This window comes from Symphalangus syndactylus, chromosome 8, assembly GCF_028878055.3.
Source record: "Symphalangus syndactylus isolate Jambi chromosome 8, NHGRI_mSymSyn1-v2.1_pri, whole genome shotgun sequence".
NCBI lineage: Eukaryota > Metazoa > Chordata > Mammalia > Primates > Hylobatidae > Symphalangus > Symphalangus syndactylus.
In genome coordinates this window covers 138,437,465-138,449,629 of record NC_072430.2, presented here as the reverse complement: position 1 = coordinate 138,449,629, position 12,165 = coordinate 138,437,465, and the positions used below count along the sequence as shown (strand labels likewise).

The 12,165-nt window shown below is 39.6% G+C and overlaps 2 protein-coding genes across 2 annotated transcripts in view; one reads left to right on the top strand and one right to left on the bottom strand.

The window, feature by feature from the left end:
* TRPM8 (transient receptor potential cation channel subfamily M member 8) overlaps nt 1–12,165 on the bottom strand; it is a 160,822-nt gene that overhangs the window by 145,662 nt on the left and 2,995 nt on the right. The gene's annotated exons all lie outside the window — the stretch shown is intronic.
* On the top strand, nt 1,396–4,369 carry LOC129488608 (putative male-specific lethal-3 protein-like 2). The gene is made up of 2 exons (XM_055291043.2): nt 1,396–1,484; nt 2,446–4,369. The coding sequence occupies exon 2, from the start codon at nt 2,601–2,603 to the stop codon at nt 3,717–3,719; it is 1,119 nt and encodes a 372-aa protein (XP_055147018.2). The 5' UTR covers nt 1,396–1,484; nt 2,446–2,600; the 3' UTR covers nt 3,720–4,369.

The following is a 12,165-nucleotide window of genomic DNA, read 5'->3' as shown; positions in this document are numbered from 1 at the left end:
AATATATACTGCTAAAATTATAACTATAAAGAAAATATAATTTATTCCATCTTTTGAAAGATATTAAAGAAGACCTAAATTACAGGAGAGATATTCCATGTTAACGGATTAGAAGACTCAATATCATAAACATATCAATTATTCCCCCTAATTTATCTATAGATTCAAAGTAATTCTAATCAAAATGCCAAAAGAGTTTTTTGTAAAACTAACAAGCTGGTAATAAAATGTATATGGAAAAATCAAAGGTCAACAATAGCCATAACACAGCTAAGGAAAACGAACAAGGTGAGAAGAGTTACCCAGCTAGATAGTTATTATAACACTGTGATTAGGTGCAAAGGCAGAAAAAAAAAAGACCAGTGAAATACAATATAGAATCTAGAGACAGGCCAATGTACACATAGAAGAGATACAGTTCAGGGGTGGCATTATAGAACAGTGAGGAAAGGATACATTATTCAATAAATGTTACAAAGACAATTTGTTATCCACATTAAGGAAAAGAGAAAGAATTGGCCTTCTACCTTAAAGCAAATACAAAAATCAGTTCCAGTGGATTAAAAGTTTAAACACGAGAGGTAAGTCTTAAAACCACGGAACATAAAAGCATTTCTTAAATAAGACACCAAAAGTGCCTATCATAAAGGAGAAAAATACAAATTTTACTTCAATTTTGCACTGGGAATATCAGCAAAAACACAATACTAAGTGTTGGCAAGAGCATAAGAACTCAAACACCAACATGAGTGATATTTTATTGCCATTCTTTATATGTTATGCATGCCACAAAAGGTTTTGTATGTATTGCATATTTAATTTTAAAATTAAACATAAAATGATTTTTTTCTTGACAAATTAAATGCTTCTAGAATTTATCATTAAGCAAAATGTTAGGACTATAAATTTTAATTATTTTAATATTCACTATCTCTTGGTATTATACTTAGGATTTTTAAAGTAGGGAATAATATTAAATTTATCTTTGCAAGTAGAAATAGTAATAAAAAACTTCTAAATAATGCTTGTATCAAAGAAGGAAACAAAAGGAAAATCACGAACTGGTACTCAGAGAATAGATAGTCTTAAACGCATTTATTAGCAAACAAAAGTAAATGGAAGTAAATTCATTATGCTTTCAATTCAAGAAATGATTTTAGAACAGTTTAACCTAAGTTAAAAGAAAATAATAGTCAAGAAATTAAAGAAAATAAAAACAAAAACGGGTAGGGTAGATCAAGAAACATTAAGCGCTGGTTCCTTTAAAAGACCAGTAAAACAGATAAAGTTCAACAATATAATTAAGAAAAGAAAGACAAGGGATACATAAATAAATAGCATTAGAAATTAAATGCGGCTTCCGCCCGGCATGCCGGACTGCGCATGCGCCGTCGGGAGCGTCGCGCGCGCCCTGTCGCACAGCCGGCGCTACGTGTGCGCCCGGGACGCAGACGCAAGCCGCCGACGGAGGACTTATAACTACGGTGGGTTTCTCTCTTCGCGTTTAATCTCTCCTGTAGCGCGGCCTGGTGCCGCGTGGGCTCCCGTCGGACGCTGTCCGACCAAGATTGTTAATGTTATTGTTGGGAAAGGCGAAAAAGGCAGAAAGATCCCAGAATATCTGATCCGTTGTAATGGTTGGAACAGAAGCTGGGATAGATGGGTAGCCGAAGATCATGTGCTTCGTGAGCCCAGTGAAAATCGTAGATTGGCCGGGTGCGGTGGCTCACGCCTGTAATCCCAGCACTTTGGGAGGTGGAGGCGGGCGGATCACGAGGTCAGGAGTTTGAGACCAGCCTGGCCAACGTGGCGAAACTCTCTCTACTAAAAAAACAAAAAGTAGCTGGGCGTGGTGGCGGGCGCCTGTAATCCCAGCTATTCGGGAGGCTGAGGCAGGAGAATCGTTTGAACCCGGGAGGCGGAGGTTGCAGTGAGCCAAGATCGCCATTGCACTCCAGCCTGGGCAGCAGGGCGAGACTCTGTCTCAAAAAAAAAAAAAGAAAGAAAGAAAATCGTAGATTAGGGGCTGGGCGCAGTGGCTTACTCCTGTAATCCCAGCACTTTAGGAGGCCAAGGTGAACGGATCACTGAGGTCAGGAGTTTGAGACCCGCCTGGCCAACATGGTGAAACCCGTCTCTGCTAAAAATACAAAACAACTAGCGGGGCATGGTGGTGGGCGCCTATAATCCCAGCTACTCTGAAGGCTGAGGCAGGAGAATCACTTGAACCCCAGAGGCGGAGGTTGCAGTGTGCTGAGACCCCGCCACTGCACTCCATCCTGGGCAACAAGACCGAAACTCTTGTCACAAAAAAAAAAGAAAGAGAGAGAAAGAAAATCATAGATTACAGCATAAATTGGCAAGAAAAGCTGTAGCTCACCTGAGGAGCAAGAAAGAAGCAGCCGCTCCAAGTTGCCTGGTGCTGACTCTGTCTTTTTTTAAAAGGCCTCTCTATCGAAGAAGAAGATGAAAATGATGAAAACTCATTAAGCAGTTCCTCCGACAGCAGTGAGGACAAGGATGAAAAAATAAGTGAAGAAAGTAATATTGAAGAAAAGACTGAAGTGAAAGAAGAACTGGAGCTTCAAACAAAAAGGGAAATGGAAGAAAGAACAGTAACTCTAGAAATCCCTGAAGTTCTGAAGAGGCAGCTGGAGGATGATTGTTACTACATTAATCGGAGGAAACGGTTAGTGCAACTTCCATGCCACACCAACATCATAACGATTTTAGAATCCTATGTGAAGCATTTTGCTATCAGTGCAGCCTTTTCAGCCAATGAGAGGCCTCGTCACCATCGCGCTATGCCACATGCCAACATGAACATGCCTTATATCCCAGCAGAAAAGAATGTTGACCTTTGTAAGGAGATGGTGGATGGATTAAGAATAACCTTTGATTACACTCTCCCGTTGGTTTTACTCTATCCCTATGAACAAGCTCAGTATAAAAAGGTGACCGCATCTAAGGTTTTTCTTGCAATTAAGGAAAGTGCCACAAATAGTAATAGGAGCCAGGAGAAGCTCTCTCCCAGCCCACGTTTGTTGAATCCATCCAGGCCGCAGTCTACAGAGAGTCAGTTGACCAGCGGTGAACCAGCCACCCCCAAAAGGCGCAAAGCCGAGCAGCAAGCAGTGCAGTCTCTGAGGCAGTCCTCGCCCCACACCGCCAACTGTGACAGGCCTTCTAAGAGCAGCACCTCACCTCAGCCCAAGCGCTGGCAGCAGGACATGTCCACCAGCATGCCCAAGCTGTTCCTGCACCTGGAAAAGAAGACACCTGTGCATAGCAGATCATCTCTACCTATTCCTCTGACTCCTAGCCAGGAAGGGAGTCCTGTGTTTGCTGGCTTTGAAGGGAGAAGAACTAATGAAATAAATGAGGTCCTCTCCTGGAAGCTTGTACCTGACAATTACCCACCAGGTGACCAGCCACCTCCACCCTCTTACATTTATGGGGCACAACATTTGCTGCGATTGTTTGTAAAACTTCCAGAAATTCTTGGAAAAATGTCCTTTACTGAGAAGAATCTGAAGGCTTTATTGAAGCACTTTGATCTGTTTGTGAGGTTTTTAGCAGAATACCACAATGACTTCTTCCCAGAGTCGGCTTACATCGCTGCCTCTGAGGTGCATTACAGCACCAAGAACCCCCAGGCAGTCAATAGAAGTGTTGATGGTTCTGTAAGAACAACTGCTCCATCTAGCATGGCGTTCTGAGTTCCAGGTAAACAATTAACAAGGTGGTGGGTCTTTACCCAGAGCACAAAACACAGTGCCCACCGGGGGGCTTTGACAGAGGTGTGCCCTGTTGTTTGAGTTCCCCATGTACTGTAGTTACTCTGTTTAGAATTATTTCCTAGGTGCCTGAAAGTGTTCTGACATGACACTTGCTACTTTGTAGGCCACCTGTGATGGCAGGTAAAAAGCAACTGTGTTCACAGTGAAATGTTCATGGAAGTGTACATAGGTTAGGCCATTTCAGTAGACATTGCAGTTAGTTAGCAAGAACCACATTGTTTCGTTATTTGCTGGCATTAAACAAAATTTTTTTTGCAAATTGGTTTCATTCTCTCGATGAAGCTGAGCAACTCTGTCCAACAAGGTTTAGTTTGTACTTGAAAACTGCAGAGTAGTCTCAAAAGTATTTTAGAGGGAATCCATATTGATGGCAAAAGAAAATTTGCAGCTATAATTTGCTTCTGATGGTTGCCTCTCTATGAAGCATTATTTTTGGTGATCTAAAGAAAGCATTGCCTTTCTTGTTTGCAATTTTACAGCTATACTTTTTTGTGTAATGTTATGGTTCCCTTTCTGTAAAATGTTTTTTGGTGATCTAAATAAAGCCTGTCTTGTTTGAAAAAAAAAAATTAATTCGGAGTCATAACTACAGATATAATGACGATTGGAATATAAGAGAATACTACATATTCATTTAAACCAGTAAATTTGAAAGTCTTGACAAAAATGAATGATTACTTAGGAAAATATATATTATATAAACTGTCTCCCCCCGAAAAAGTAGGTATTCCTCATTGTGGCACCTGACAGCCCCAAAGGTAGAAATTAAAACCCACATATTTATTGCACACTATGCTGACATTTTAATGTAAATTTTAGACCACATAAGCTTTAGTCTTTAGAGTCAGAAATTCCTTAGGTGCTAGCCCACAAATTGCTACATAAGAGAAAACAGAAAACATGCCACTTTCTGCGATCCTAACAGAAAGCCCACAGAGGCATATCTTCCCATTGTGGCTTCAGTAGCATCAAATAGGAAAGTGAAAATACTGTGAGAGAATGACGTGCCACCCACAATATCTGAAGTACAAAGACAAAGCTGGATGTATTTTTGGTTAGTTAATTTAAGCAAAACCCGTAAGTGTCCAGATGCATTCTTCCTAGATTATCATAATTCTCTTGCATGTCCATGAAAGGATAAGCTATGCCACAAAGCTAAGAGCTTGAACTGTGCTAGTCCAAACTGAGATGTGCTCTTAAGTGTGAGGTTAGAGCACTGGAGTTTGAAGGCTTAGTATGTAAAAATAAATGTAACATATCTCGTTAATAATTTTCAGCACTGGTTAAATGTTGAACTGACAATATTTTAGATACATTGAGTTAAATAAAATGTTTTGAAAATACCTTCACCTATTTCTTTTTACTTTTAAAAAAGGTTAATATTTTAAAAACTTAAAATGACCAATGTGTCTCACATTATATTTTTAATAGACAGTGATGCTCTTAAAAGTATTACCTCTATGGCATGGCATACGTCAATAACTCATGGTCTTTTTTAGCTATTCTTTGATCCAATATCCAAGGCTTAGCTTCATGTATCCAAGCAGTTACAGGCCTCCACTAAATTAGTCAAAGCATCTTTTGGTCTTGTACTGGGATTACCTTTAAATCTGATGTTAACATACGCAGCAAATCCCTACTGTTAATAGAAACCACCCAACATTTTTCTGCTGTTTACTAATTTGATTGTTACTCTTTCCCTCACATATTACCATATTCCTATGTACACACTCAGTCTGGCAGCCTTCTGTTACTCTTATCCAATGAAGGAGAAGCTCGTACTTGTGTTCCATTCACTCAAAAAGTATCCATGCCCATAACCAATCTTTGGATAGTCTAATACAGAATCCCAAGTTAATGGTTTTTTCATGTTATCTTAAAAATGAATAAAAAGAGATGATACCAGGAAGTCTAGGTGATAATTACTTTTCTTGCCCAATACTAGGCTTTACTAGAGAGCTGAATTTTATAATACAACTCTCCTAAGCTGTTGCTTGTGCAGCCAATTTGAAGGACAATTTGAAGTGAACTTAAGGATAAGTTGCCTTCCCAACTCTTAGACCCAAATAATAGCCATTTCTATAATTAATGCTACTGATGTGAATTTAATCAAGCTACATAAAGCCAGTTTAAATTCCTCAGCCCAAATAGTAGCTATGCATAATAGAATAAGCTTGGATTTTTGTTTTGTTTTGTTTTTGTTTTTTTGAGATGGAGTTTCGCTCTGTTGCCTAGGATGGAGTGCAGCGGCGCGATCTCGGCTCACTGCAAGCTCCACCTCCTGGGTTCATGCCATTCTCCTGCCTCAGCATCCTGAGTAGCTGGGACTACAGGCGCCCGCCACTGCGCCCGGCTAATTTTTTGTATTTTTAGTAGAGACGGGGTTTCACCGTGCTAGCCAGGATGGTCTTGATCTCCTGACCTCGTGATCCACCCACCTCGGCCTCCCAAAGTGCTGGGATTACAGGCATCAGCCACCACACCCCGCCAGCTTGGATTTTATTTGGGCCAATTAAGGGAGAGTCTGGGCCATCGCTAATAATACTTCCCGCTATCTGGAGTAATTCTATAATACTTCCTGTATAATACTTCCTGTATCTAGAGTAATTCTATGTGACTTGGACCAATCTATGTCAAAGCTAAAAGAAAGGCAAGGTGAGCTTCTCACCGAGTTGTTGAGAATTCTTTTCTTAGGAAATCTCCCAACCCCTTCTTAAAATAATATTCCTAAGTTTGTTTGGTTTGTTTGTTTGTTTGTTTGTTTGTTTTGAGATGGAGTCTCGCACTGTTGCCCAGGTTGGAGTGCAGTAGTGTGATCTCAGCTCACTGCAACCTCCATCTCCCAGGTTCAAGCAATTCTGCCTCAGCCTCCCCCAATGGCTGGGATTACAGCTGTGTGCCACCACGCCCAGCTAATTTTTTTGTATTTCTAGTGGAGATGGGGTTTCACCATGTTGGCCTGGCTGGTCTTGAACTCCTGACCTCAAATGATCCACCCACCTCGGCCTCCCAAAATGTTGGAATTATAGGCATGAGCCACTGCACCCAGCCTATATGTTTTTTTTTTTTAATCTCACAATTCTTTGAGATCTGTTGTTAGTCTTAAATGATTTTGTGCAGCTACTGTCCTGATAGATGATTCAATGAAATATTCAAAGATGAAATAAGAATGAAATTCTGCTGATCAATGTTCAGACTGAAAATATGATCTTTGCAAATGAAACCTCTTCTTCAGAAAGAATCATTTGTAGTGGTAAAGATGTGGATAATTTTTTTGATTCTTTCTTGTAACTTTGGCTGAATGAGAACAAAAAGAGGAGACTGAGAAGAAAAAGGGTTCCATGGACCTCTCCGAGGACTCAGCAGTCTCACGAGTACCCACACTTACACAGACTGCACCAGCCCCTGACACCACTGAAACTCCAGGAATCCTGAACACCACACTCTTCAAAACTCCACCTACTGTCAGCAGAAAAGATTAGCATTTGAATAGGCAGGCCAAGGAAAGAAAATCACCCTCACCAATGTGGGGGGGCGGGCATGGTCTAATCTGTTGAGAACCCCTGAATAGGACAAAAAGGTAGAGGAAGGGTGAGTTTGCTTTCTCCTTGAGCTGGCATATCCATCTTCTGCCTTCGGACATCAGAGGTCATGGTTCTTGGACTGGAACCACACCACCGCCTTTCCTGGACCTCCAGCTTGCAGACGGCAGATTATGGGACTTCTTGGCCTCCATAAACACGAGCCCATCCCTCAAAATAAATGTCTGTCTGTCTATCTATCTATCTATCTATCTATCTATCTATCTATCTATATCATATTGGTTTTGTTTCTCTAGAGAACTCTGGCTAGTATGTAGAGATTATTTCCTAAAGAAAAAAAAGTATTCATCTGATGAAGACAACATGTTGGAATTTAGGAAAGGGCTTAGGATTGTTACAAATTTCCACTACCTGGATGGTTTTAGTAAGTCAAGACAAAGTTTATTTGCCCTCAAGCCTTCTACAATTTACTGCATACCTCAAATTTGTCTCTTTGACAATCTGGCACAATAAGACATTTTTAGTTTAAGACCAAATTTCTCATTTTTCTCTTCTTGCTTTCGGTCAATGTGCCTTCCTTATTCTTTTCAGACAACTTTAAAATTTGATTCTGAAGGGGATGATGTTCTATGGAAGTAGGATTTATTGTAGATACAGGGCCATGCATATCAAAAGAGGAACTATGTCATTGTCCATCTGTAAACAATCCTCTTTAGAAGATTAGAGAAAGGACAAGGAACTTGGGGGTGCTAATAGCTCCCCAAGAGTAGCACGGTCAGTAGAGGGCATTGGCTCTCCCAGTATCTTTCTCCTCAAAATCTACAGGTGTCCTTATTTATACCCTCATGAGTCTTAGAGAATACAGAGGCTCTTAGATTCTTGTTTTTATTTGGGGGACTAGTTGTTTCATTTATAGAGCTGTATATTTATTTTTATTTCTAGCTTCTTTTTTTCCTAGGGCTCAGTTACTTATCAGAAAATGTTCTGTTACCTTCTAAATTCACAATTTTATATATATATATTTTTTCATTTATGGCTCCTAATTAAAATCAGAGTCCATTTTCAGCTGTTGATCCTACCCTAGAATAATGTTCAATAGGTTCCTGGAATCCAATTTTTAAATCTAGTGTTTATTTTATGAAAATTTTCATCTTTGTCCAATTTACTTTGTAAGAGACAGATTTCTAAAATGCATTTAATGAGCTTCCTTCTTTTTGTCTCTAAGAATTATTTTTTAATTTTCAGATGGATTATTTAAATCTTTTTCCTAATCTCTTGTTTTCAACTACTTTCCCCATTTGAGGGGCTAAAATGAAGTGAACTAGTCTGTACACATCTAGTCATTCATGAAAATACTACATAACAAAGATCCTATTGCAAATATCTGTCCATCTTCCTGAAGTATAAGAAAATATTTATAGCATTGCTATGGACTGAATTTTGTCCCCCCAAAATTTATATGTTGAAGCCCTAATGCACAAGTGACTATATTTGGAAATAGGGCCTTTAAGTATATAATTAATGTAAAATAAGATCATAAGGATGGGGCTCTGATCCAATATGGTTAGTGTCCTTATAAGAAGAGATACCAGAGGGCTTGCTCTCTCTCACACAGTGTCTCCCCACATGCACAAAAAAAGAGGTCATGTGAGCACATGGCCACCTGCAAGCCAAGACAAGAGACTTCAGAATGAAACCTACCTTGCTAACACCTTGATCTTGGACTTCCCAGCCTCCAGTACTGTAAGAAATAAATTTCTATTGTGTATAAGCTGGTTACTCTATGGTATCCTGTTAATAGCAGCCTGTACAGACTGTCTTTGACTCAGCTCTAAATTAGGTTTTAAATTCAACGTCTATATATCTGCCTTCTGATCTCGCACATTTACATGAATGTTCCTTTCCTGAGAAATCTCAAGGCAATACTAACTCATTTAGAAGATTGGAGGAAGGAATAAAAAGACTAGAAGGGGTACAAGTGAAAAGTTGCTGAGATCCAAACAGGGTGGGTCTCAGAAGGTTAGTGTCCTTAGACAACTTGTGTTTTCAGCTCCACCACACCAAATAAAGAAGCTGACTATTGAAAGACTGGTGTGTTTGCCTCCCAGTTTTTCTAGAGTGCCTCCTAAAATACGAACTGATTTTGACACAGCAAACTTTCCCTAAAATGGTTATTGTTTTTTGCCATCTTTTGCCTTTTGCCCAAAAGAATGCAAGAGTAAGGATCATAATAAGACTTTATATAGAAAGAAGAATTTATGCAGGAGTTTGAAAATTTGATACAGACAAATCCACATAAAGAAGATGGGTCACTACAGTCGACTGTGCTACAGTGTGCACTCATGAGTGGTGTCAGAAGTTAGACCAAGCAGAAGTTAGAAATCAGCGAGACTGCCAATGACCCAACAATTGTTTGACCTAAATTATAGACTGAGCAAAGAGGTCTTCTTTCACAAGTTAACAAAAGTATAAATGTCATTATGAAGGTTTTGTAGGGTGCCCAAGGCTAAGTTCGACTAATTGCCTTTTCACATAATTGTCACAGGTCTAAGGAACCTCTAACCATTTGTCTTCAAGACTGGATTAGATTGAAGCAGAAAATAATCAACTTATATATGCATCTGTCTTTCGTGGAACACTCCCTTATACAATCAGTAAACACAAGATAATCCAGGACAAAACAAAGACAGTTGAAATAAGACTGCCTACACACACACACACAGCAAGCAGCGCAGCAGGAGAATAAGCGAAGGTATTTACTAAATCTTTTATCCCCAAACCATAAGGTCTAATGATCTTACAGAAACACCTAGATCTAATTACTTTGGTTATAAATCCTAGGGTAACAAATTCAGCAATGAAAGCTCAATGAAACTAGCAAGAACTCAGTGTTGAGGCTGGCTTACCTGGCAGCAGATATGAAGGATAAATGGAGTTTGGCAAAGAGGCCCAGTGAGTATACCTGTTGTCCTAAGAATGCCCTAGAATGCTTCTAAGTGAGAGTCCTTGAAACGACCTCAGTAGAAACTTTGGATTTGCCATAGAATGATAAGACCACCCTTAATATCTGAACTGAAAAGACAAAACTGAATATATTGCTACCAGTTATGTGTTGTACCTGCAGTACAATAGCAGCTTTAGAATGTTTGGGGCCATTGTCTTATTTGGATAAATGGCCCCTGATTTTGCAAAGCCAAGGTAAAAACACATGAGGGGTGCTGTGGTTTAAATGTGTCCCACAGAAACATGTATTGGAAATTTAATCTCCAATGCAACAGAGTTGGGAGGTGAGGCCTAATGAGAGGTGATTAGGCCATAGGGCAGAGGGAGAGGATTAATGCCATTATTGTGGAAATGATCACAGGAGTGGGTTTCTCATAAAAGAATGAGTTTGAAGGCTGGGCACAGTGGCTGTAATCCCAGCACTTTGTGAGGCCGAGGTGGGCGGATTACTTGAGGTCAGGAGTTTGAGACCAGCCTGGCCAAACCCATCTCTACTAAAAATACAAAAAATTAGCTGGGTGTGGTGGCACGCACCAGTAATCTCAGCTACTCAGGAGGCTAGGGCAGGAGAATCGCTTGAACCCAGGAGGTGGAGGTTGCAGTGAGCTGAGATCACGCCATTGCACTCCACCTGCGTCACAGGGCAAGACTCTGTCTCAAAAAAAAAAAAAGAAAAAAAAAAGAATGAGTTTGGCTCCCTTTTGCTCTCTCTTGCCCTCTCTTGTTCTTTTACGTTACACCATGAGATGGCACAGCAAGAAGACCGTCGCCAGAGGCAAATCACTCAGACCCTCACCACAGGCCAATCACTCAGTCTGGCTGGGACTCGCCAGTCTTCAGAACTGTGAGAAATAAATTTCTGTTCATTATAAATTACAGGTTCATTACTGTCAGGTTTTATTATAGCAGCACAAAATGAACTAAGACAATTGGCCTTCTGTGTTTTCTAATTACATCAGTAATGCAAACTCATAATTGCACAACAAATGCTCATTCTAGAAAATGCAGCTAAGGAAAACTAATATTAAAAATAATTCATCACACCATCATCCAGAGATGGCCCTGGAAACATTCTGAGACATATATACTCACATTTTTAAAACATGTATAATCATACTTTAAATTATATAATATATACTTTTTAAATGCAGACATATAATACAGGTTTATAACCTTTTGTATTAAAAAGATCATATAGAATTTTGATATCAATAATTACACTTCTTTAAAATTGTTGCCAATAGAACATAAGTATCTATCACCATTTATTTTGCCATCCTTCTAGTATTGGACTTTATAAACTGCTTCATGAAAGATCCTCCAGCTAAATTCTTGCCAACATCCTTAATTACTTCAGTTAAATATGAGACTCATTAAATCAAACAATGAACACATTTTGTGAGCTTTGACTGACACCTCGTGGAAGGTCAGCTTGTTGCCTATTTCACAGCCTCTGTGTTTGCATCAGCTCTAGGGCAACAGAAAAAAGCAAACCCTTTTCTTAGCAGCCTAATGCGTGGGGTCTGTTTGCGATAATTTATCTCAGACTGACATTCTCACCGTTACATAACAATTTCTGTGTCAAGGCTGGGACCAGCCAAAAGCTGCGCTTCTCCAACCATAGACTGGTGGTAACATTTCCACACCTTTCTAACAGAAACAAATTTACATGACAACTCCATGCAGAATAAGTCTCCATCTCTCTTATTTGAAGCAAAATTCAGGCACATTTTATAAGAGAAGCTGTAATGTAACTTTAATGAGAACTATTTCCTAGCCATTTAAACAGCACTCGGAGGGCTGGAAATCCCAGTCCAGCC

Excerpts from the sequence above, each read along its gene's own strand:
- LOC129488608 (XM_055291043.2), top strand. The coding sequence starts at position 2,601 with ATGGAAGAAAGAACAGTAACTCTAGAAATCCCTGAAGTTCTGAAGAGG.